This window comes from Meriones unguiculatus, chromosome 3 (assembly GCF_030254825.1).
Source record: "Meriones unguiculatus strain TT.TT164.6M chromosome 3, Bangor_MerUng_6.1, whole genome shotgun sequence".
Classification (NCBI taxonomy): Eukaryota; Metazoa; Chordata; class Mammalia; order Rodentia; family Muridae; genus Meriones; species Meriones unguiculatus.
This window is the reverse complement of record NC_083351.1, coordinates 19178123-19204153: the sequence shown is the minus strand read 5'-3', so window position 1 is coordinate 19204153 and position 26031 is coordinate 19178123. Positions and strand designations below refer to the sequence as shown.

Sequence of the window (26031 nt, the reverse complement as noted above, 5' to 3'; positions counted from 1 at the left end):
CTGCTCTCTGGGCTGCTTCTAAGCTTTGAGTCAGTCTGTGTCACTTCCCCTCCTCTACTTTCTAATTCATTTTAATGGATGAGTAGTGTCTGTTCCTCTAGATCAGTGGTTCTCAACCTTCCTAATGCTGCCACCCTTTAATACCGTGCCTCATGTTGTGGTGACATCCAACCACACAATGTTTTTGGCTGCTACTTCATAACTGCAATTTTGCTACTGTTGTGAATCATAATGTAAATATCTCATATTTCCGACTGTCTTGGGCAACTCCTGTCAAAAGGGTCAAAGTCTACCCCCAAAGGGGTCTTAACCCACAGGCTGGGAACTGCTGCTCTAGATAGAAGGCAGCAGGCACAGTTTACTGGCGATACTTTTATTTAATCTGTTAGTAGCACACAGACCAAATATTAATCACTCAAAACTATGTCTCTGTAGAAGGGGGGACGACAATACAGGCCATTCTGTGAGGGACTGGGCGCATTTAATGATCGCTGTCCTTTAGGGATTTTAGCTTCTTCTTATGACGCTCAATTTGTTTCTGCAGACGCTCAATCTCCTTGGCGTGGTACTCTATCTCATCTTCATGATGCTTCCTCAGGGCAGCCAGCTGTTCTCTAGTCTTCTCTCTGTAAGGAAACAGTGGCGGAGGGCTTAATTCCAACCTTTCATGCCAAAGAGATCTTTATTTTACTCTTTTTTTGTTCATTTTTCGAGGCAGGGTTTCTCTGTGTAGCCCTGGCTGTCCTGGACTCGTTTTGTAGACCAGGCAAACCCACAGAGATCTGCCTGCCTCTGCCTTCTCATTGCCCGGATTAAAGGTGTGCACCACCATGCCCAGTTCTTTATTTCACTTTTATAACATTTATGTTGCAGAAAATAAGAAAAGGCTTTAAATATTTACTATTAATAGCCTATAATCTTTTACGGCATTATTATTAACCTGCTACCATAGCAATAAAATGCCTACACCTGGGCAGGGCAGAAGCGAGGTAGGTGTGGCCACGGTCCCTGGATCACGGGAAGGGAAGAGACAGGACTAGAGGAGAAGGAGGAAGCGGGGCTGCTGTGGGTTACTGTGGAGAAAACCACATGGCCGGGAGTTTACTCAGTGTTGGAGAGAAGCAACCAGATCAAAGGCGTAAGCACAGAACTTTGGAATTACGGATGGGAAGTAGCCCAAATGGGAATGCTTAAAAGCAAAAGGCATTGCCGTGTGGGGCCGGGAGAAAATAAGGTAGCTTGAAGGGTTTCTATCTGCCAAGCCTCAGGTTTGAGGCATATTAAAACTACAACAGGTGTCTGGGCCCTTGATTGATAGCAGGATAAATAATAGCCACAATAATTATGCGGTTTAACAATAGATTTTAATAGACAATTTTTCCACAACACATTTACCTGTGTGTGCGTATGCAGGGTGAGGGGGTGGTAGAGGATGGAGCCTGTGGGAGTCAGTTCTCTCCTTCTATCACCTGAGTCCCAGGCATTAAAACTCAGGTTCATAGTCTTGGTTACAAAGCACCTTTACCCTGTGACTCATTTCTCTGACTCCCAAGGAAATCGTTAATGATAGTGATACCTAAGGCAGTCCGGGTCAGTGGCTCACCACTGTAACTTCAGCTGAGATGAGAGGGAATGCTGGGAGTTTGAGGAAGCCTGAGTTCCATCACAACTTCAACTACACACAGAGACTGTCTCAGAAGCCTCAAACCAGGGATGAGAAAGATGGCTCAGTGGTTAAGAGCACTTGCTGCTCTTGCGGAGGACCCAGGTTCAGTTCCCAGCACCCACAAGGTGGCCTGCAACCATCTGTTACTCCAATTCTAGGGGATCCAACTCTTGTCTTTTGTTAAGTTCCCAATTTAAGCATTCTGAGTTGGGACTGGGAACATGGCTCAATGGTTAAGAGCAACTTGCTCTTGCAGAGAACTCAGGTTCAGTTTCTAGCATCCAAAGAGCAGCTCATAGCCATTGGTAACTACCGTTTCAGGGGATCGGATGCCCTCTTTTAGCTTCCACAGGCATACATAAAGAAATAAAATAAAATCAGAGATGGAGAGATGGCTCTGACAGCAAAAGAATGCATTTCTCCTTCGTAAGAATCCACATTCAGTTCCCAGCACCAATGCCAGGCAGCTCACAGCTACCTGTAACTCCAACTCCCGGGGCTCTGCTGCCTCTGGCTTATGATGGCCCATACACACATGGAGGAGCATGCATGCACACATGTACACACACATTTAAATAAAACTGTACACCACCACAATCAGCTTCTTCTTGAGATTTCTCTGTTTTGTTTTTTATCTTTATGTGTAGGAAGTGTTGTTTTTTTAAATACAGCATTCTGCCTGCACACCAGAAGACAGCACCAGATCATCTCACTATAGATGGTTGGGAGCCACCAGGCGGTTGTTGGGAATTGAAATCGGGACCTTTCGAAGAACAGTCAGTGTTCTTAACCTCTGAGCCATCTCTCCAGCCCCTGTGTAGGGGTGTTTTGCCTGCATGTATTTGGATTTTTTTTTAAGACAGGGTCTCTCCGACCTGCATGCGTGTTGAATGCACCACATGCATGCATGCATTGCTTATGTAGGACAGGGAGGGTGTGGGGTGTGATGGAACCGGAGCTATAGACAGTTGTTAGACATCATATGGGCACTGGCAACAGAACCTGGTTCCTCTGGAAGAGCAATCAGTGCTCTTAATCCCCAAGCCAAGCCAAGTCTCTCTAGGCCCTGCATACTGCTCTTGCACAGGACCTCAGTTTGGCTCCCAGAATACCTTTCAACAGCGCACAACTGCTTGTAGCTCTAATTCCAGGGACATCCACTGGTTTCCCAGTGGGCACTTGTGCTTATGTGCACAGTCACAGAATTAAAAAGGAATCTTTAAAAGAAAGAAAACCCAAACACAACCCAACAAACTACAATAAAGAACAGAGGTTCCAAGCCTCTATTTATAGAAGTATACACAAACACACACCTCTAGAAGTACATATATATATATATGTATTATAGGCTTATACCTCTCTGTGTAACATTTGGAAGGCTGAGGCTGGAGAACTGCCATCCAGATAATTGTTTTTTTTTTTTGTTTTGTTTTGTTTTTTTGGTACTGGGACTTGAACCCCGGGCCTCGGCATGTTTAAGGTCTTAGTCCATAATTGAGCAACAACCCCCAAAGGCTTAGTACGGAGACCAAAGGAGAAACGGAAGCAAGATTAGTTTCTGGCTCCTCTCCAGTGTGGACAGAAGTTAGTTAAAGATAACTCAGGGCTGGGAAAAGGTTGTAGATAGACCTAGTCCACTCCCTGTTTCTAACCAGCCGAGAGAGAAACCTACGACTCAGGGTCTGAGGAGCGCAAAAGTCTCCTGGGGTGGGCAAAGTCTAACCTCGAGCAGGTATTCCTTGGTTCTTCTGAAGAATGGGAGGCACGTGGAGGAGCTAGAAATGGCTGACGTGGTCTGAGGTCTCAGGGAATGGACACAGCCTTACAAAACTAATGCGGGGAGAGGGCGGTTGGGGGAGAAAAGACGAGGAGGCAGGAGAGTAAATCGGGCTCAGAGGGTCTGCAGGTTCTGGCTGGATGTAAACAACGCTCAAGGCGTCTGGGAAGTCTGGCACCCACCAGGGTTGCAGGGGGCGAGGAAGATGGCAGCCAATGATCAGTTTGGAGCCAAGCCTTGGGCTGAGTCTCCTGCAGACCCCGTGCAAGGGGCTAAGGGCTGGGTGGGAGGGCGGCAGCGTGACGTTCACTGTCTCAACCACGCTGAGACGCCAAGGTTTCATCGGCCTTGGAATTCTGCCAGAAGATGGGCGCCCCCAAGGGACTAGGTAAAGAAGAGTAGGTCGACAGAGGGCGTAGAAAGGACAGGGAGAGGGACTGGTGGCTGGACTTGGGACCAGGTGGGCCTCACCGGAAATAACGATCCTCTTCAGCCTTCTCCCTCTTCCCGAAGGCCCCGCCGGCTTCTCGGATGGAGCCAGAGCTGTTCGTGCTGTCCGGCTGCAGAGAGAGACGGGGGGACTTAAAAAACAGGCACAACAAGGGAGAGAGGACCCGCGCCCCGGGATGCATGGCGGGTCGTGCCGCCACCTACCGAGTCCGAGCCGTAGCCTCGGGTTTGCAGGACCCTCACGCCCCAAGCCCCGAGCCGAGCCCGAGCGGCCAACGCCGAGCTTGCCATTGTTTCCTGCACCGCTCTGTTGGCGTCCCGGGCGTGGTTGCTTTTCTCCTAGCGCGAAAACTGCGAGGGCGGCCGAGCCGCCAATCTGGAGGCTGGGAAGGCGGGACGAGCACGGAAGAAGCGAATCAGGAGGGAGGGATGGGGCTCCAGCCTTCTTTCGCGGACGCCGAGAGGGAGGCTGGTGTAGGTCTTAGCCAGCTAGTGGTTAAACCTGAGCTCCGGTGCGTCTCCACCGACCACAGAGCAGCGTGGAGAGGTGAAATCTCGGCTTTTGGTCTCATTGGAATGAGGCACGTCGTCCACTCCCACACTACAGTTTCAGTGCTAGGGTCGATTTTTATTAAAAGTTGTAAATGGTGGCCATCCCTACGGATACCAATACATCGGGGAAATACAAGGTTTGTGGTAGCTATGCCCAGGATGCCGAGAGCCAGCGTACCTTTATTTACACATAGGAAATCGTGTTCGCTTCTAAGGAGGTGTTCATTGTTCTTCGTTATGTTGCTACTTCAGTCTCTCCTCTCACTTCCTCAGAGAAACCTTCTTTGACCTTCTTAGTCATCCTGTCATCAGCAGTATTTCTAATCCTACCTCCCACTTCTCTCTCTCTCTTTCTCTTTCTCGTTTTGTGAAGCTATCGGAGCCTTAGGAGGCAGTGAATTATATATATATATACATATATATAATTTTTTTTTTCGAGACAGGGTTTCTCTGTGTAGCCTTGGCTGTTCTGGACTCCCTTTGTAGACCAGGCTGGCCTTGAACTCACTGAGATCCGCCTGCCTCTGCCTCCGCAACTGCTAGGATTACAGGTGTGTGCCACCGTGCCGGGTTGTGATTTAGTATTTTTGAACTGGATTAATATATCATTAAATGGACCAGATAACTTTTGGTGACTTGGTGCAACGAAATAAAACAGACGTGTAAACTGGTGGTACAAACCCGCAATCCCAGCACCCCTAAGGCATACGCAGGGAGGAAGAGCTCACGATTAATCCAGCCTGTTCTACACAGGGAGATCTGGGCCAGCCAGAGCGTCATAGCAAGACACCTGTTTTAAAAACCCAAGCAGGCAGCCTGGTGTGCTGCAGCACGCCTGTAATCCCAGCACTCAGGGAGGCTGAGGCAGGCAGAGCTCTGTGAGTTCAAGGCCAGGCTGATCTACAAAGTGAGTCCAGGACCGACAAGGCTACACAGAGAAACCCTGTCTGGAGAATCAAAAACCAAACCAAACCAAACCAAAAACACAAAACAAACAGGGCTGGAGAGATGGCTCAGCGGTTACAGAGCACTTGCTGCTCTTCCAAAGGTCCTAAGTTCAATTTCCAGGATCCACAACTGTTACAACTGTCTGTAACTCCAGCTCCAGAAGATCTGGCAACTTCACACACACCTGCCTCCCAAGAGACTGGCATAGTCTCCACTTGAATGAACTTTAAAAAATACTCTACGTGAGGGGCTGGCTCATGTAGAGATGGCTCTTCTAGAGGTCCTGAGTTTAATTCCCAGCAACCACATGGTGCCTCACAACTATCTTCTAACTTCTTCTGTTGTACAGGTATATGTGCAGGCAGAGCACTATAGTAAATAAATAAATAAATCTTTAAAAAAATTATGTGTGAGCCTGACAGTAGTGACACACACTTTTAATCACAGCACTTGGAAGGCAGTGGATGTGAGTTTGAGGCCAGCCTGGTCTTCAGAGAGAGCTCCAGGACAGCCAAGGAAACAGAGAAGTCCTGTCTGGAAAACTAAAAATGTTATCCGTGGCTAGGCATGGTGATACATGCCTCCTAGAACTTGGGGGCAGAGGCAGTTGGATTTCTGTGAGTTCGAGGCCAGCCTAGTCTATATCGTGAGTTCTAGAAGCCAGGGCTACGTAGAGACCCTGTATTAAAAAACAACACCAGAAGTGTGTGTGTGTGGTGTGTTTGCATCGGCTGGCTATGGCGTACGTGTGAAGTCAGAAAGAAACTTTTGGGAGTCTCTTTTTTTCTTTCACTCTGTGGGGCCCTGGGAATCGAATTTAGGTTGTCAGGTTTTGAGGTGAAGAGCCCTGACCAGCCGGGCTATCTCGAAGGTCCTTTATTTTAATTTCTTTTTTAAAAAAGTCCAAGTACACCTTTAATCCATGCATTCAGGAGGCAGAGGAAGACAGATCCCTGAGTTCCGGGACAGGCAGGGCTACACAGAGAAATCCTATTCTGAAAAAAAAGCAAAAGCAAAAGGGTTTAGGTAGGGTCTCGGGCCCTTTAAGCGCGGCTCGCCGGCGGAGGCTGATCGCAAGGCCGGCTTAGAAGGGTCACGTGACGCCGCGCCTGCGCAGAGCGGTCACGTGGTGGCTAGCCGGAAAATGGCGGCTTCGGGAGAGAGCGGGGCTTCTAGCGGCGGAGGCAGCACGGAGGAGGCGTTTATGACCTTCTACAGTGAGGTGAGCCCGCAGTAAGGACCGCGTCCTCGGGGAAGCTGCGCTCCGGCTCCGTCCGCAGCGGCCGGGGGCGGCGGGACGCCTCCCGGGACCGTTGGCCCGGGCCGTCTGGCCTGGGGATTGCGGACCGGCCGCGGGATGCGTGCGCCACCGCCACCGGCGGCGGCTGGGGTCCCCCGGAGCGCGGCGGGGCCTGCAGACCCGGACCCCAGAGGGCCCAACGGGCAGCTTGTCGCATGATGCAGCCTGCAGGCCGGGGAGTCTCCCGACTGGCGGAGGCCGGGCCCTGCCAGGCGGAGAGCGAGCTGCGGCGCACCTGCTTTTATTTGTAAACAGGAGCGAGGCTCTTCCCCGCTCCTCTACCGTGGACTGTGTGAGTGGCCATTTCTGCGGTTTTACCATTGCTGAGCACTTGTTCATCGTGACAAGAATGCGTTATGTGACTCTCCCACCTCCACCCCACCCCCCATCTTGAACGTGACGAACCTTGAGAGGGTGCATACGCACTTGGTTCTGCGCCTTAGCAGCTAACAGCCTGGTGTCAGGTAGGACAGGAGTGAACTTGGTCTGAGCCTTGCCCACGATTGCGTCGCCAAGCGCCTAGTGCATGGTGGATGTTCAGTATATAGTCATTGGCTAAATGAATGGATAAGGTGAATAAAAGGAAGCTGTTTGTAGCAGAGGCCCTCCCATTAGTTCTTGCAAGCCAGCCTGACTGCTGTTGAAATCTTTCAAGATACCATTTACCACACTTGTCAGTTGAATTGTGAGAGTTTTCACGATGGTTAAAGCATTTAATATATAAGAGAGCAGCTTGCAAATTATAAAGTAGAAAAAAGGCAGTCGTTTTTTTGAAGTCAGTACTTACACCAGTACTTCCTTCATGGCGTTGGCCTTTTGTTTTGCTCAGTGTTTGAGAGATTTCAATCCATTTTGGTGGGGATGTGGGCAGAGCAGTTCATATCTTTTGTAAAAATTATTTATTTTATGTGCACTGGTGTTTTGCCTGCACATATGTCTGTGTGAGGGTGTCAGATCTTGACAGTTGTGAACTGTCATGTGGGTGCTGGGAATTGAACCCTGGTCCTTTGGAAGGGCAGTCAGTACTCTTAACCATTGAGCTATCTCCCCAGCCTCAGGCAGGAAGCAGAGAAAGAATGCCTGTGCGTCACAGTCTTATTAATTCAGCCTTGGGAATGAGCTCATCCTCTATAGCCCTGTCTTTTTGTCTTTATATTTTCTTTATTTACTTAGGTTTTTCGAGGAAGCATTTCTCTGTGTAGCCTTGGCTGCCCTGGTGCTTTATCTGTAGACCATGCCTGCCTTGAACTCACAGAGACCATCTGCCTCTACCTAAGACATCAGTACCGTTCAGGTTGTCTTTTTATTTTTAAAGACTTATTATTTATGTAACCTCATGCCTACATGTGTGCCTGTGCACCAGAAGAGGGCACCAGATTTTGCTATAGATGGCTATGAGTCATCATGAGGTTAGCTGGGAATTGAACTCAGGACCTTTGGAAGAATAGCCAGTGCTCTTAACCTCTGAGCCATCTCTCCAGCCCTTGTCTTTTTATTTTTTAGATGTGTTCTCAGTGAAGCCTAGGTTGGCTTACTACTTTGCAGTGCAGCCTGCTGGGAACTAGTGGTGATCCTCCTGCTTCATCCTCCCAAATGCCACACCCAGCTTTATGTCTGGTAGGCTAGCAGGCTACCAACTGAGCCACATCCCAAGTCCCCCATAATGGCGTTAAATGGTGTTCATAGTTCATGGCTTAATGTAATTGCACTTTTTCCTCTCAAAATGAAAAAAGCTGGGTTAATTTCATTCACATGCAGCTATGTGGTCTGTGATTCAGGCTTTGTGGAGATGTCTGTTTTTTAATTTTTTTTTAATTTTATTTTATGCACATTAGTGTGACGGTGTCAGATCCTTTGGAACTGGAGTTACAGACAGTTGTGAGCTGCCATGTGGGTTCTGAGACTTGTGCCTGGGTCCTTTGGAAGAGCAGACAGTGCTATTAATCACTGAGCCATCTCTCCAGCCCAAGGTGTCTGTTTTATTATCTGAGAATCTTCTTGATGTCTGATTGAGAGTCAAACTGTTAGGGTAAATTTCTCACAAATTAGGTAATTGGAAATCTCAGACTCTTTAAGCCTTAATTTTCCTATGTGTAAAATGGGGATAATGATACTACCTTCCAAGAAGAATTGTTAGCATAAATAATACATATAAATTTTAAAATTTCTGTGTAGTATACATGTGTGTGCAAGTTTGTACAAATGGGCACAGATGTCTGTGGAGGACAGAGGTCATTGTCATGTGTCTTTCACCTTCCATGTTATTTTAAGACAGAATCTGTCACCGAACCTGGAGTTCACCAGTTGTGTCCAGTGAGCTCTGGGGAGCTACCTGTCTCTTTCCCCAGCTCTCGGGTCACAGGTGCCTGTGCCCACACTCAGCTTCTGCGTGGATGCTGGAGACCCGAACTGTTACTGTAAAATTAGCTGTTCTGTGGTAGCCATTCTTTAGTGTTTATAGCAAAGTGTCTTGCACATGGTAGGTATGAATAGATGTTTGCTGAGCATATTAGTGTTGTGTTAAGGTAGATATTCAGCTTATTGTTTTTACTAATGGAATTCTCCATCCTTTTACTTTTAGGTGAAACAAATAGAGAAGAGAGATTCAGTTCTAACATCCAAAAATCAGATTGAAAGATTGACTCGTCCCGGTTCCTCTTACTTTAATCTGAATCCATTTGAGGTGAGCGATTGTCATTGTGGAGTCTGGTGGAGAGCTTTTCATACGTGCAGACAGTTCCTCATGTGCTTATTATTGTTGCTGTAGCGCTGTGGTGGAGAGCTCTTCGTGTGTGTCTGTGTGTGTGTGCGCGCGCGCGCGCGTGTGTGCGTGCGAGAGAGTGTGAGAGAATGTGTGTAAATCTGTGTGTAGGGTTGTGTTTGTTTGAGAAGTCTCTGAGCTTTGAACTCCAGGTCCTCCTGCCTCGGCCTTCCAAATGCTGAGACTGTAGAAATGAATCACTGCACTTGGCTAGCTAGTTTTGGAACAGTAGCCCATGGTGGCCTGGGACTTGTTTTGAATCCTAGGTTGGCCTTGGACTCTGTAGTTGTCCTGCTTTAGCCTCTAAGTGCTGGGGTTACGGGTGTAAGCCATTGAACCTGGCTAGGAGGCAGTGTTATGTTAGAGCATACACCCCAAGTTATATTGGTTGGGAATGAAAAAAGCGTAAATGGTAGATTTTATATTGTGGGTAAGTTGTCTTTGAGGTTGGATGATTTTATTGTAAGTAGAGTTGTTGAGGTAGCTTGTTTAAAAATGAGATGAAAAAAAGATTAAAAAGGATTTGTAAATAAATGATACAGACTTCATCCTGTCAAATGTTCTCCAATATTTCAGTGGCTCAAATATACAAAGATTTATTTTTGATACAGAGACATAGTTGGCCTGATAAATTTAGGGTCCTTGATTTAAAAACTTTGTAATGCCAGGTATGTAATACTCTCTGCGCTCGGGACACAGAGGCTCAAGTATCCCTACAAGTTTGAGGCCATCCAGGTCTACATAGCAAGGCTTGGGCCACTCCAGGGCTCCAACAACACCCTGTTTGTTGTTTTAAAAAAAAATGCAAAAAAACAAATAAACAAAAACTTTGTTACAACTTTTTTGTTACAGGAAAATAAAAAATACCAGAGATACAATAGAAACAGAATGAAGAAGGGGAGTTTAGAGAGGCTAGCACACTCTCTGTTTTTGAACCTGTCTCCAGTGTAGCCCAGAGTGGCTGAGCCTCAGACTCCTGCCTCACGTTCCTGTGTGCTGGGAGGGCGGTGCGCACCACCCCCTGTGCCTCGCTCTGAACATGTCTCATCATCACTAGTCCTGTTCTTTCTTGTGTCATTTACCTCAAATTACAGTCATTGGCAGCACGGCTTCCTTTGTCTTCCCAGTACCGTGACGGAGGGAGAGTCTGGTGCTGCCCTCAGCGGCTCTGACACTGTCGGGTCTGTTCCTCTGACCCTCCAAACACACTGATTATTTACTTCACATTTTGTTGTGTTTGTCTTTCAAGATGAGCTTTCTGGGGGTAGCCCTGGCTGTCCTGGAGCTCCCTCTGTAGACCAGGCTGGCCTCAAACTCGCAGAGATCCGCCTGCCTCTGCCTCCCGAGTGCTGGGATTAAAGGCTTTCACTACCACATGCCCGCTAAAAAATTAATGTGTGTGTGTGCTTTGTCTGTGTCTGAATGTATACCGTGCACACGCCTAGAATCTAGAAGCCGCGTCACAGCTGGAGTTCCGGTTGGTCGTTGGCCCCATGTGGGTGCTGGGAATTGAACCAGTGTTCTTAACCACTGAGACATTTCTCTATTTTTTTTTTTTTTTCTTTTTTTCTTTGATGCTTTGAATCAAACTCAGGGGGTTTCAAATAAACATTTCACTGTTGTGCATTCTAGTTTGGCCCTTGTTGTTTGTTTTGATTTGGTTTGGGCTCTTTTGTTTTTCAAGAGCTTCTCTGTGTAGCCTTGGCTGTCCTGGAATTCTGTGTAGACCAGCCTGAGGACAGGCTGAACTCACAGAGATCTACCTGTCTCTGCCTCCTGAGTGCTGGATTATAGGTCTTTGCCACCTTTGCCCAGCTTTTTGTTGTTTTGAGACAGGATCTCAGGCAGCCCAGGCTGCCTCTAACTTCGTCATGTAGCTGAGGATACCCCAGAATGTGTGGCCTCAACATCCCATATGCTGGGGTTGAAGCCTAGTGTCTGTTGCCACACCCATGATACCTGTTTTTTCTTTTATTTTCATGGTTTTTCTTTAAGAATTTTTTTTTTCTCTCCTTTCTTTGCTTACTTTTGGTGTTTTTGAGATAGGGTTTCTCTGTGTAGTCCTGATTGTCCTGGAACTTGCTTTGTAGACCAGGCTGGCCTCAAATTCACAGGCTGGCCTCTGTCTCCTGAGTCTTGGGACTAAAAGTATGTGTTGCTATGCCTGACTAAGATTTATTTTTATTATAAATATATACATATTTATATGTAAATTTTGAATTATGTGAATGTGTGTGTCTGTGTGCATGGGTCCAGGTACACATGGAGACCAGACTTTTTGGAATTCCTGGGGCTGTAGTTACAGGTAATTGTGAGCTACCCAAGGTGGGAGCTGGTTGGTATCCAGATTTGGGTCCTTTGTAAGAGCAACCAGCATTCTTAATCACCGAGTCCTCTCTCCAGCCACCATTTTTATTTCAAATTATGTGATAGTCTGTGTGTGGGCCTCTGCATGTATAAGTGCAGGGGCCTGTGGAGGCCAGCAGTGTTGGATCCCGGGAGCAGAGTTAGAGGTAGTCACAGTCTTTCTGTTTTGCGTAGGTCAGCCTGTCACTCATGACAGTTCTGTCTAAACTTCCTAAATACTGGATTATAGGTGTGAAGCACTGTGCTGAGCCCACAATAATCTCTTTCCCCTACTTAGGTTCTGACATAATATGCCAGGCAGCCTGACTCGGTCTTGCTCCATGTCAGGCTGTGTGGATACCCTTCTCACCCAGCGTGGACTCTGACTACCCACGACTTCTTGTGTGTGAGCCCTGAGCTCAGTTCTGGACTGTGAGGTTGGGCATATGCCACTTCACCTGGTTCTGCTTAGTGGATTTAGTTATATTTAAGTTGTGTTTACAGACAGTGTGAGGAGGGGGAATATATACTTAAACACACATATTCATACACACACACAATCTTTCCCCTCCTCTTTTTTTTTTTTTTTTTGAGACTGTTCTGCTTGTAACCAAGGCTGTCTCTGCACTTATCATCTTTCTGCCTCTATTTTCATAGGATTGAGATGACATATGGGCCACCATGCTCAGCTTTACACTCTTTTGATCTTTGTTCTTGCAGGTTCTTCAGATAGATCCTGAAGTGACAGATGAAGAAATAAAAAAGAGGTTCCGGCAGGTACAGTATGTTGCTCTCACTACAGCTTGAGCTTCTGTTTGTTTCTTCAGATGGGGTCTGAGACAGTTTAGGCTTGCCTAGAATCCCTCACTGTGCGATTAAGGATGACCTTGAACTTCTGATCCTCCTGCTTTCACTGCCTGAGTTCTGGGACTCTAGGCATCTGCCACACCTAGTTTATGGGGTGCTGGGCATCGAGCCCAGGTTTTCATGTCTACTGAGACAAGCACTCCCTCTACCAATTGAGCTACACCCTCGACATGTTTTTTGAGAACTAAATACCTTGGGCGGAAATTGACCCCTCACTCCTTTTCAAATTAAGGCTAGATAACTGTTCTCATAAACTCGCAGCGACATAAATGTATAGTGATAAAAAATGTTAAATAATGCAATAGGTAAAGGTTTTTCTGTGAGTACAATGACTTTCATATCCAAATACAGTGTCTACAGTAGCTTCACTTTTATTTGAGGTAGGATCTCATATCAGACTGCCCTCAAACATCCTGGTTTATGTGATTGTCCTACCTTACCCTTCAAGTAGTGGAATGACAGGCACACAGCAGGCACCTGACCCACGCAGTAACTTCACCTTTTGAAAATAGCTGTAAATATTCAAGAACTTCTCAGCTTGGGTCAGTGAGGGGGCTCAGCAGCTTTCCCCCTGCCAAGCCCGACCACCTGAGTTTGATCCCAGGGACCCACATGGTAGGAGAAAGGTGACTCCAGCAAATTGTCCTCTGATCTCCGCACCTATGCCATGGCTTGTGTTCACATCCCCTGCACCAACATATGTAAGAAGTTCTTTAAAAAATAAATACCTGGTTTAGTTGTAACAAGTACTTTTTGAAATTTCTTCAGGAAAGCAGCTCTCTGGCCTCTGATTCTCACCCCTTATCTGTCTATCTATCTATCTATCTTTATTTATTTATTTTAGCCATCCTTTGTCTTTATATCTTCGTGCTTTTCACATCTGAATAGGACCTGGCCTGCACTGACTGTAATCCTCCGGTTCCCGCAGCAGTCACGTTGCTTCCTTGGTGCAGTAGATTAGATCTCCATATTGCTGACTCATAGTTACCTCTGAGCTCCCAGCAAGCTATATTAAGCTAGGCTGCTTTTTAGTTTTGCCTGCTCACTCATATCCCATTATATAACTTTATAACTTTATTCTTACTGAGCTCTGATCTTTACTTAAACTCAGCATCTCATCCTTTCCTCTTCCCAGAGTCTTGTTTTTCCAATACAATCTATTAACAGTTGTTCCCAATATAACAAACATTTCAGTCTTTAGTCAAACTTTTCCTGGAGCCAGTGAACTTGAGTTATAAGTTCTTGCTGATTTATAAGATGGTCTCATAGTTGTGAGTACATATGACTTTGGCTTGTTTGTTCAAGCAGTGTGCACTTGAACAAGTGCTTTCTTTGGACCTTTCTGTATCTGTTTTACCTCATTTGGTGAATGTATTTAAATATTCAAATGAGGTGTCACATACAGAGGGCTTTTAATGGATGTCTTGATACTTTGTATATGCTGATGGTGGACTTTAGTGTGCAAATTCATTCACTTCTTTCTTTTCTTTCCTTCTCCCTTCCCCTATTTCCTTTTTTTCCATTTTTCCCTCTCATCCCCTTCTTCCTCTCCCCTCTGTTCCCCTCCCCCTTTTTTTTTCTCCTCTCTCCTTACCTATCCCACTGTATAGCCCAGGCTATCCCTAAACTCATAATCATCCTCAGTGCTGGCATTTGGAGAATGCCGCCCCCAACTCAGTTTATGCTCATTACTTGCATTGTTCATTTTGTCCACAGAACAAACTAAATGTTTTATATCTTCCCAGCAATAGAGCAGGCCTAGAACTGAGGATAGGTAGAGTTGCTTGGGGTTGCAAATGAGGTTAGAATCACAAATCAGAATTGTGGCTCTGGGACTTCTGGGATTAACATTAGGTTAAATCCCAACACAGTTCTTTTTGCTCCAACTTGTTTCTGCCCCATCAGTGGCAGCCAGTCAGAAATCTTGTAAATGTCTGAAAGAATCATCTGTGGGGGTTTCTCATAAATAGTTCCTGTTTTATTTATTCACTTACTGGTGTGTGTAAAGAGTTCAAGCCACTTCCGGGAACTGTTGATGAACCTGACTTTTCTCTTCCGTGTAGTTGTCTATATTGGTGCATCCTGACAAGAATCAAGATGATGCTGACAGAGCACAGAAAGCTTTTGAAGGTATTTGTAAATTTACCTGATTTTGGGTAATATATGTTGTCAATGCTAAGCAGTAACTGGTTATGGAGAAGCTGTGGATGTCAGTAAAGCAGCCATTTACGCAGAATGTTTTCTTGGGGGCAGGGTGTGTAGTCAGTGCTGGCCTAGCATGCTTGAGGCCCTGGGTTCAGCACCGCAAAGAAAGCGCACCTTAACTTTGCTGTGTTAAAACGGACGCGTCTGCCAGTATGCTTTTATTGCATAGGATCTTTTTTCGCTGCATAGAAGTGGGAAATTTTATCAGTGTGTTAAATCTAGATGTGGTATATTTAGCTTTGAGTGTTTATTTAATAATTTTTTCTAAGACTTTCAAGGTCATTGCTATGGTTGTATGCTTTTTTTAAAAAATGGGTTTAACAGTGGTTAATAATTTAACAAAGTAGGGAATGTTTTTAGACAGTGCAAGTCCATTTACACTGCCTGAGTATAGCTCAGACTTTGAGAGGGTATTTGCAGAAACAGTTAACTTCAATGTTTTGCATTAGCTGTGGACAAAGCTTACAAGTTGCTACTGGATCAGGAACAAAAGAAGAGGGCCCTGGATGTAATTCAGGCAGGAAAAGAATACGTGGAACACACTGTAAGTATTTCTAGTGCTGCTGTGTTTACAGGAAGTAACAGCGAGCCTTGGGCGCCGTGTAGACGGTGTGTGCAACCTCGCAGTACAAACCACGTAGCTAGTGATCGTTTTTATTCTCTGCCATTTAGCTGTGGTGCTCGTCAACAGTGCCAAAAGCTGGCATTCTTTCCTGAGAGCCAAGCTCAGGATGAGGAGTGCCTAGGACACTGCCATCCACTCGCACTGCCGGTCCCGTGTGTATGTCGCCACTCTCGGCCTCCCAGCCGAGCTGCCACATTGCCCCTATGAGTGCCGGAGTGGCCTGGCTCCGATGGTGTTGACTCTTTGGTCTTACTTTTGTTGCTATGAAGGGGTTGAAGATGAGAGAGGCTGTCAAGGAGCTCTGAGTGCGTTTTAGAGCAGGAGGAGGCACATGTCCAGACTGATAACAGCACTCTGAAGACTCAGCTGAGATGAATTAAGTTACAGCTTTTATTTGTTTGTTTTTCAAAATGGGGTCTTGCTAGGAGGACAGAGTAGCCTTTCTTTCTTTTTCTTTTCTTTTTGTTGTTGTTGTATTTTGAAAGAGGTTCTTATGTAACCCAGGCTGGCCTTGAATTAGCTATGTACCTGAGGCTGACCGTAAATTCTTTTTGAGTCTTTTATATTTGTTTGTGTTTATGAGTATTTTATCCACATGTATGTATGTGCACCATGGGCATGCCTGGTGCCCAGGGAAGTGAGAAGAGGGGATCATGAACCTCTGGAGCTGTAATTAAGGATGGTTGTGAGCCATTGTGTGGATGCTGGGAACTGAACCTTGAATCTTGCAGGAGCAGCTAGTGCTATTAACTGCTGAGCCATGTCTCCAGCCCTTGGCCTTGCATTCTTGATCCTTTTCCATGTCCAGTTGATAGGATTACAGGCATGTACCACTATGCCCAGCTAGAAAGCTCATTTTTTTTTTAACCCACTGTAGCAAGAATCTCAAGACCATTTCAAGAGCACTTTCAATGGTGAGCGAATCAGGAGTCGACCTTTGTTTTGAAGAGCATTGGAATCTGAATTGGAACTTTATAGGCAATAATAATCAAGATAAACCCATTTTAGATGAAGACAGTGAGAGGAAAAATAGGAAAAGGAAAGGGCTGTAACCAGGTCCTGTTGGTTGTGTTGCACAGAGCACCTGAAGGGTCAGTCCTGTTAGAGCACATGACAGTTTTTCAGTCTGTTTTGCACGTAAGGAATCATCCTTAGAATTTCTGGCCACAGGGTGGCAGTGGAGTGTTTTCTGAACCTGGACCCCAAGTGGCAGTGTCACTTATGGAGTAGTGTTAGTCCCCTGTGGATTCTTTTAGTGGCCAAAGGGACGAGTGTATCCATTATGGTTTCTGGGAGTTTCACAGTGGAAATTATCAAGAGTGCACTTTTTAGAAATACTTTTTATACTTAAAATGCCATACGTTTTCTAGGTCCTTCTAAAGCTTTGCAAACGTGCTTTTTTTGCTATAACTATGTGACCAAAAGTTAAGAAAGCTAAATGTCTAAATGTCTAAGCTTTTGGCTGTGGCTTAGCCTTTAGGAGTTGGGAACAACATCTCTGCTGGTTGCCTTTCCCTAGTGTTTGCCGTGGGTACAGGCTAGAGTTCGATTTTAGATGAACTTAGAGGAAGGACCCAAAGCTCTAAGTCCTCTTAGTTGCTTTACAGTGTTTTCTATTATAAATTATTATTATTAATGTGTTTTGTTTTGTTTTTCAAGACAGGGTTTCTCTGTGTAGCCTTGGCTGTCCTGGACTCACAGGCTGGCCTCAAACTCACAGAGATCCACCTGCCTCTGTCTCCCAGAGTGTTGGGATCACAGGCGTGCACCACCACACCTGGGCTTATTATTACTATTTATTAATGGTGCAGGATGAGGCTTTTTTGCCTTCATCTTATCCTATGTCTGTGGAAAAGTGTACATATATATATATATATATATACAGCTCAGAGGTTATTCTTAAAGTATGTGTGCTCATCTTTTGATGAAAGTAAACTCTTTTTAGGTTAAAGAGCGAAAAAAACAGCTAAAGAAGGAAGGAAAGCCTACAAATGTAGAGGAAGATGATCCTGAATTGGTGAGTTACTGTGGAAAACCACTTTGCCCTGTGTGATCGGTGGGTTAAAGAGAAAGGCCTCACTTAAAACATGTAAACGAACAGTTTATCTACCTCTTTCTTTTTTGTTCATCCTGTGTGTAGGTTTGTGTGTTTGTCTCGAGTCTGGGAATGTGCTGTATGTATGGTGTGTGTTTTCCTGCATGTACACATGTGTGGGAACCATAGGGGGTATCTGCTCTAGAACTTTTTATCTGTTCTCTTCAGACAGGGTTTTTCCCAGAACTGCCTGGAGCTAGGCTGGTGCCTGGCAAGCCCCACTGACTGCTGTCCCCTAGAGCATTGGGTTAGCAGTGTAGCCACATCACGAGTGCTGGCGATGTTCAAGTCCTCCGATTTACACAGCAGGCGCGCTTGCCCACTCAACCATCTCTTTCAGCGTTTTAATTGTAGGGTGTTTGCCATTTCTCCCATCCATCTGTGAGTCCTTCCTTCCTTCCTTCCTTCTTCTTCCTGTCCTTTCTAACTTTTGTTTGTTTGTTTTTGTTTTTCAAGGAAGGGTTTCTCTGTGTAACTCTGGCTGTCCTGGAACTTGCTCTGTCTAACAGGATGACCTCAAACTTACAGAGATCTGCCTGCTTCTGCCTCCCCAGTGCTGGGATTAATGGTGTATACCACCATCACCTGACATCACAATTTCTTTTTATTTCTTTTGTGTGTGTGTGGGGGGGGTCTCTTGACAGGGTTTCCCTGTGTAGCCTTGGCTGTCCTGAACTCGATTTGTAGACCAAAAAGCTGGCCTTGAACTCATAGCAATCTGCCTGCCTCTGCCTCCTAGAGTGGGACTTCAGGGCTGTGCCACCAAGCCTAGTTGCATCACAATTTTTTTTCTTTTTTTAAAGACCTATTTATTATGTATACATTATTTTGCCTGCATGTGTGCCTGCACGCCAGAAGAGGACACCAGATCTCATTGCTGGGAATTGAACTCAGGATCTCTGGAAGAGCAGAGAGTGCTCTTAACTTCTGAGCCGTCTCTCCAGCCCCATCACAATTTCTTAAATGTACATCTGATGGAGTTTGTGGTTGACTGTTTCACAAGCCACACATGCGAACTATTATATATCATAATGGTTTTTAATGTTTCTTGAGATACATAGGCGCCATAGATACTTGTGAAGGAATCTAGGGCTGGAGAGATGCTCAGCCACTCAGCACTAGCTGTTCTTGCAGAGGACCTGGGTTCAGGTCCTAGCACCCACATGGTGGCTCACAACTCCTTGTTAACTCCAGTCCAGGAGATCTTCTCTGTTGCACTTTGTTGATACTTACACACATACACAGACAAGCAGGCACATACACACATAAGTTAAATAAATTTGGGAAAACCAGATGTGATGGTTCACACCTTTAATCCCAGCACTTCAGAGATAGAGGTAGCTAGATCTCTGGGGATTTGAAGCCACCTGGTCTACATCATGAGTTCTAGGACAGCCAGAGCAGCATCAAAAGCAGTGAGGGCAGGAACTCAAGCTGGGCAGGAGCTTGGGGGCAGATGCAGAGGCCATGGAGAGGTGCTCAGCCAGCTTTCTTATAGAACCTACCACCAGCCCAAGTATGGCACCACCCACAAATGGGCTGGGCACACTGCCATCAGATGCTAAGAAGATGCTCTACAGTTGGGTCTTATGGGGGCATTGTTTTCAGTTGATGTTCCCTCCTTTTAGATATCTTTAGGTTCTGTAATTTTGGTATAAAACTAGCCAGCACACACACATAGACACACATACATACACATATACACCCATGGACACATATGCACACATATGCCCACATGCCACATATACATATGTACACATACACACACATATATACACACAAACACATATATACATACACACACACGCCCATATTTACACATACAAAGAAATTCAGAAGTTGTGGTCTGGAGAAATGGCTTTATTTTTAAATTTTTTTAAGCTTTATTTTTTTGTGTATGGGTGTTTTGACTGCATGTATATATGTGTGTGTACCACATGTATGCCTGGTACCTTCAGAGGCCAGAGGAGGGTGTTGGATCTCCAGGGACTGGAGGTACAGATAGTTGTGAGCCACCATGTGAGTGCTGGGAATTGAACCTGTGTTCTCGGGAAGATCAGGCAGTGCTCTTAAGCACTGAGCCACCTCTCCAGACCCCCGTTTAGATCTTTGAAAAGTACTAAAGTATTTGAGGCTGGGGAATTGGCTCAGGGGTCAGACACTTGCCACTTAAGTCTGAGGCCCAGAGGCTGGATCCCCATGTGCCAAGCAAGGCCTGGGAGTCATAGTGGTTGCCTGCAGTCCGAGCTCCAGGGGCATGCGCCAGAAGTGGTGAGTTCCAGGTTCAGGAAAGTTGAGAGCAGAGAAGACCCCTGACGTCAACTTCAGGCCTCCACTCCCGCTCCTGCCTACCAGCGTTCATTTATATTCGTTACGTGCGCTTACACATGGACCTGTACTGACTTGTCAGTATTTTCTTGTCAGTATCTCTTCTGAGCAGAGAGGAGAGATAGAAAGTTTGCGATGCCTTCATTTCCCTTTTCCTGCATGTTACTATTCTTTGCCCAGTACCTGTGGTTTCAGTACCTGACCCTACATGGTGGATCATTTTCTGTACTTCCACGTATAACTCAAAATACTTTTTTTTTTTTAAGATTTGCTTTTTTTATGTATAGGAGTGCTCTATCTGCATGTACACCTGCATGGCAGAAAAAGGCACCAGATCACATTATAGATGGTTGTGAACCACCATGTGGTTGCTCGGAATTGAACTCGGAACCTCTGGCAGAGCAGACAGTGCTCTTAGCCATTGAGCCGTCTGCCCCTCAAAATACTTTTTATTTGGGAAGAAAATACTCTGTAAGCAAAAACATAATCTCAGCCTGGCCAAGGTGGCACACGCCTCTAATTCCACCATTCAGGAGGCAGAGGCAGGTGGATCTCTTGAGTTTAAAGCCAGCCTGGTCTGCAGTCCAAGTCTAGACTAGCCAAGTCTACATAGAGAAACCCTGTCTCAAGAAAACAAAACAAAACAAACAATACAAACAAGAAAAGAGTATACTCTCTGTTCTGAGAAATTTAGTTGTTTGGGGCTACAGAGGTGGCTCACTGGTCAAAAGTCCGTATTACTCAGGCAGAGGACTTGTGGTTCCCACACCCACAGGGAGGCTCAAGCTGCACAGGATCTGACCCCCCTCCATACTTGATGGATATCTGCATCACATGGCCACAAAACTACATGCAGCCACACACACATACACATAATTAAAAAGAAATCTTCAACAAAAAAAAAAAAAAAAAAATGAAATAAGCTGGAGAGATGGCTTGGCAGCTAAGAGCACTTACTGCTCTTGCGGAGGACCCAGGTTCAGTTCCTAGCACCCACATTATGGTTCACACCGTCTGTAACTTCAGTTGGATCCAGTGCCTTCTTCTGATGTCTGTGGGCGGTACACACATGATGCATCCACATACTCATGCACATCAAATCAGTACATTAAAAAAGAAGCCCTCGGGAGTGTGGTGTGGTGCACGCCTGTAACCCAGCAGTTGGGAGGCTAAGGCAGAGGATTGCCCTGAGTTTGAGCTCAGCTTGGGCTACCTAGTTAGAGCCTTCTGCCTAAAAACAACCCACAACAAACAAGACCTAAGAAAAGCCCACCAAACCTACTGAGGGCTGACAGGGACTGTGGCAGGATCTGGCCCCTTACCTTTACCTGCTTTCCTTTAACTCTTAAAGTTCTGGTAATAACCCCAGTAATAATAATAACCCCAGCATACTTTCTTCAAAGGATCTGGGAGCTAAACTTGGCAGTTTTAACTTCCAGTGCTCAGGGACCTTGGGTGCTATCCCCCATACTGTAAAACCAATAGGACTCTGCCTTTACATTTTCTGTTTAACATTGTGTTATATGTTCCTGCCAGTGTCTTGCTTGAGGTGTATTGTTTGAGGAGGACTGGTCACAGAGACACAGAATGTCTTGATCAGGGTAGAGCATGTCTGCCCTGTGTAGCCGTCTTGGGCGCCTTCTGGTGTGGCAGTTCTGCACTGTGTGTCCTTCAAGGTTTTGGCTCTTGTCTGGCTCTGCCAATAGGGCTGTGGCTCCCACCTCCCTGGTCCAGGGTGTCTCATCACCTGTGTGCCAAACAGCAGAATAAATGGGGAGGAAGGACTATGCCACTCCTTCTAAGAACATCCTAGATACTGTAATTGACTAAACTGTGAGTCACATGGCCATGCCTAGCTGTAAGGAAGCCTGAGGGCTTATATGCTTAATGCTTTGTCCCTTAAGACAGGATTGCTGTTGTGGGCGGGGGGGTGGGGGGGGGGACAGTGCTGGCGGGGGAGGTAGTTATGTTAGATTAAGCTTGGTTCTAGGCACTAAATCAAGATTAGAAACTGTATGTGAAAAGGAGGAGTAGAGAAGTTAGTCTTGGGAAGTTTTCGGAGAAGAGCACCCTTTAAAATCTCAAGTGGTGGTATAAGCTTTCTCTCAGCCTGTTCCTAACAGACCATCTGCTTGCTAGGAGAGGGGAGGTCTCCCTGAAGACACAGTGTTGTTGATTGGTTCTCCCTACAGACCTTTCATTGCCTCGTTGTAATCTTTAGGGCTCTATAAATGTAATTACTGGATGTCACTGTTGATGTGAATTATTTACTTTCATCTTCATTTGTCCTTAATTTTCTTGCAGTTCAAACAGGCAGTCTACAAACAGACCATGAAACTGTTTGCTGAGCTGGAAATTAAAAGGAAAGAGAGAGAAGCCAAAGAGATGCATGAAAGGTACACATCCCTGCCCTCGTCTCAGCCTCATTTAAATGCACAGATTAGCTAATGCAGGCTTCTGGGGATCTTTCTAAAAAGTTCGAGAGTGGGTCATTTACGAGAATAAGCTGGAGAGGCGGGGAAACTCCGTGGTGGAGCTCTTGCCCAGCATGCATGACCAGGCTGTCTGAGCCAGGTACCGGTAAGACGCTGAGGACTTTTGGGAAACACCGACTACACCGATCCGTGGGGAGTTTATTTCTGTTGAGGAGTGCAGTGTGTTTTCTTCCTTCTGGAATGCAGTAGAGTTTTTGAGGCGCTTGAGGCCAGTGTGGTGAGTAGATAGGATTATAACGGAATAGCTGCTCAAGTATGATTTCCTTTGATTGTCAGAAGTGTTGAGGTTGCCAGTTGTGATGGTACACACCCATGATCCTAGCACTTGAGAGGTGGAGGCAGAAAAAAAGTAGTTGGGGCCTATTTTTGGGTAAATAATAAGTCTGAGGCCAGCTTGAATTACTTTGGACCTTTTCTCAGAAACAAACAAACGAAAGGAAGCTGGCCTTGGTGGTATAATCCTTTAATCCTGGCAGAGGCAGGTGGAGCTTTGTGAGTGTGAGGCCAGCCTGGTCTGCAGAGCAAGGTCTGGGACAGCCATGGCTGTTCCACAAAAATCCCTTATCTTGAGAAATCTCCTATGCAGCTATGCCTTAGCTCATGTGGCTAACGTGTCTGTGAGCACCTGGTAAAGACTGCTCTGCCTTCCCTCCCAGGAAACGACAGAGAGAAGAGGAGATCGAAGCCCAGGAAAAAGCCAAGCGAGAAAGGGAGTGGCAGAAAAACTTTGAGGTGAGTAGCTGAGGTGGGTTGTTCCAGAATGAGGAAGCTTGATTCCTGGGGCTTCCGAGTGGCTGGGGCAGACAGGGAAGTGGGGTATATGGGTGAGAGTAGGTGCTGGAGAAGCAGAGTCTGGGTCAGCTTTGCCTTCATGACTTCTGACAAGTCACCAATAGACACAGCTACTAGGTAGGCCCAAGAGAAATGAATTCAGGATTAATGTGAAGTATCACCCTACTTAGCTTTGAGGACAATTTGTGGAAACAGGTTCTTTTCGGGGCGGGGAGTTGAGAAAAGTTCTTGTGTAGTCCAGTCTCTAGCAGCCAGGCACTGTGGTGCATGCCTGTAATCCCAGCACTCAGGGAGGCAGAGGCAAGTGGATATCTGTAAGTTCGAGGCCAGCTTAGTCTACAAAGTGAGTCCAGGACCACCAAGCCTACACAAAGAAGAAACCCTGGCTCTCAAAACAAACAAACAAAAAGCAAAAAGAAAAGTTCTTGTGTAGTCCAGTCTGGCTTTAAACTTACTCTAAAGCTGATAATGACTTTGAATTCCTGATTCTTCTCCTTCAACCTCCCCAAAATTGGGATTAAGGTATACACCCCCACATGCAAACCACTGGGAATAGGTTCTTCTGACCTGATTATCTATTTGCAGAAACTTCTGATGTTTTGGGTTTTTGTTTTTTTTTTTGTTTGTTTGTTTTTTGTTTTTGGGTTTTGTTTGTTTTTTTTTTTTGTTGTTTTTTGTTTTTTTTTTTTTTTGTTTTTTGCATTTTTGCTGATAGTCTCATTTTGTAGCCCAAGGTATCTTGGAACTCACTGTGTAACATAGGCTGGCCTTGAACACTTGATGATCTTTTCACCTTAGCCACTCAGGTGCTGGGATTACAGGTATGTGCCACCACACCAGATCACCTGTAGCTTTTGAACTGGGTTCATTGCTCTTCAAGTGTCTGGCCCAGTTCTGGACTGCATTTGGTCTCTTTTGTAGGATTTAGAATTCAGGATAGAGCATGGTTAACCATGATTTTTTTACTTTGTTTCTGTCCAGCTTTCTGAAAAGGGAAAATGAGTAGCCCATTTGATAATGAAATAGAGATCTTTGCGGCCAGCGATGAGCTGGTTTGGGGATATTCTATTGTGTTGCCACAGGAACGTGTTGAAAGAAAGAGTGGCTATATTCCCAGCTAACTTCATGTGTGAGAAAACTAGTCAACCCCTCATCATTGTACAGTCCTGTACAATGTATAGTGTAGTCAGTTTTTTGTAAGAATTAGAAGAAACAAATTAGGAGCCAGGCATGATGGGGCATGTCTTTTGTCCTAGCACTCAGGAGGCAGGGGCAAGCAAGTCTCTGGTAGTTCAAGGCCAGCCAGGTGTACATAGTAAGCTCCAGGCCAGCTAAGGCTGTCTTAAAAGCACCAAACAAGGGGTGGGGCATGGTGATGCACACCTTTAATTCCAGCACTCAGGAGACAGAGGCACGGAGATCTCTTTTGAGTCCGAGGCCAGCCAAGGCTACACAGAGAAACCCTATCTCAAAACAAAAAAACAAAACAGCAACAACACCACCAACCAAAAAGAAGTAACAAGCTAGCTCTGGGAGTGCAGCTCAGCCGTGGAGACCTGACAGAAGGGACTTGTGTGCAGCACTCGCTCAGGCCCACAGTAGATGGCCTTGTGAAAATGTCACCGTCCTGTCCTCCTCTAAGCCTCTCTGAGAGGGTGCTGTGAAACTTCGCTGGGTCCTTAGAGGCAGGAGAGGGCTCTCTTCAGAGGGCTGGTCTGCTTAGGCTGTGGGAGGACAATTGTTTGCAGGATAAGCTCAGCCCCTTCTGTGCTGCTAGTGACCTCACCTTGAACTGCTTTCTGTTTTCTTTCAGGAAAGTCGGGATGGTCGAGTGGACAGTTGGCGGAATTTCCAGGCAAATACGAAGGGGAAGAAGGAGAAGAAGAATCGGACCTTCCTGCGGCCACCAAAAGTAAAGATGGAACAGCGCGAGTGACCAGCCGGGCCACGGCCAGAGCTTTCCCAGCTGCCTCCTTCTGCTTCAAGGACTCATTTTTTCTCCACTTCCACCCCAACATGAGTAGTGTTTGCTTTTTAGTCTATTTTGTTTTAAATACAATTTAATATCAATCAAAGTGATTCTTTGTACATTGAGAGGAGGGCTTGGTCAAACCTTCCCCCCTCCTTACCCACAGAGCCCCCAGGATTGGAAGGAACCACCAACTCTTGCTGCCTTCTTTCCCCACAGCCTGTAAATTAAATGTTTCGTATTTCACTGAGTGGTGGCTCGAAGGCCATGTATACTTTGTGGAGCTCCTCCAGCTAAATGTCCTGCCTCCAGGGGTGTTGCCGTGACTCCACACCAGCCCGGGCCACCTTGGGAAGCCCCTTTGCTTGCTTCTGGGCGTGTCATCCTTGAAACCCTCCATCCAATAGGAGAGGTGTTAAGGATCCACAGGGCAGTCACTGGATGCCCTGACGCCCTGCGTTGTTTGAGCGAGTCCTTCTGTCTGACTGGCCCGTCAGTCAGAGTGGCATGAGGCTCCCAGCACTTAAACCTGTTCACTTTCCAAAGAGTTAGCCATCTTCCAGTCCCACCCACTGTGTCTTCGCTTGTCTGCACTCGTTAGTAGTAATATTCTTTTACGTATAATAAATTTTTATACCCAAGCCTTTAATGTTCTCTTCCTCAGGTGTGCTCCAAGGGCAGGCGGGTCCGCTACCTTGCGTGGCCCAGCCCTGTGGGTGGCTGAGGGCGCAAATCTCCCTACACTAATTTGTTGAACCTTCAATTCTTTACCTACAAAATGGGACTACCGGGCTGAGGATAGATGGTGCTAGTGTGTTTGCCCAGCGTGTGTGAGGTTCTAGGTTCAACTTTCAG

At 46.0% G+C, this 26031-nt stretch overlaps 2 protein-coding genes across 3 annotated transcripts; one reads left to right on the top strand and one right to left on the bottom strand.

The window, feature by feature from the left end:
* Window positions 1-357: 357 nt before the first annotated feature.
* On the bottom strand, window positions 358-4257 carry Atp5if1 (ATP synthase inhibitory factor subunit 1). The gene is made up of 3 exons (XM_021651404.2): window positions 4098-4257; window positions 3915-4003; window positions 358-626 (listed from the first exon to the last, which is right to left on the bottom strand). The coding sequence occupies exons 1-3, from the start codon at window positions 4182-4184 to the stop codon at window positions 482-484; spliced, it is 321 nt and encodes a 106-aa protein (XP_021507079.1). The 5' UTR covers window positions 4185-4257; the 3' UTR covers window positions 358-481.
* A 2209-nt stretch (window positions 4258-6466) lies between these two features.
* Window positions 6467-25817, top strand: Dnajc8 (DnaJ heat shock protein family (Hsp40) member C8). Of its 2 annotated transcripts, XM_021651412.2 has the most exons (9): window positions 6467-6615; window positions 9275-9376; window positions 12521-12577; window positions 14731-14797; window positions 15322-15416; window positions 17443-17514; window positions 22225-22316; window positions 23072-23147; window positions 25021-25817. In XM_021651412.2, exons 1-9 carry the CDS (start codon window positions 6538-6540, stop codon window positions 25141-25143), a joined length of 762 nt encoding a protein of 253 aa, XP_021507087.1. In that variant the 5' UTR covers window positions 6467-6537; the 3' UTR covers window positions 25144-25817. The 2 variants fall into 2 exon arrangements, with proteins under 2 accessions (XP_021507087.1, XP_060235368.1); XM_060379385.1 differs by lacking the exon at window positions 9275-9376 and having other exon boundaries at window positions 6523-6615.
* The last annotated feature ends 214 nt before the right edge of the window (window positions 25818-26031 follow it).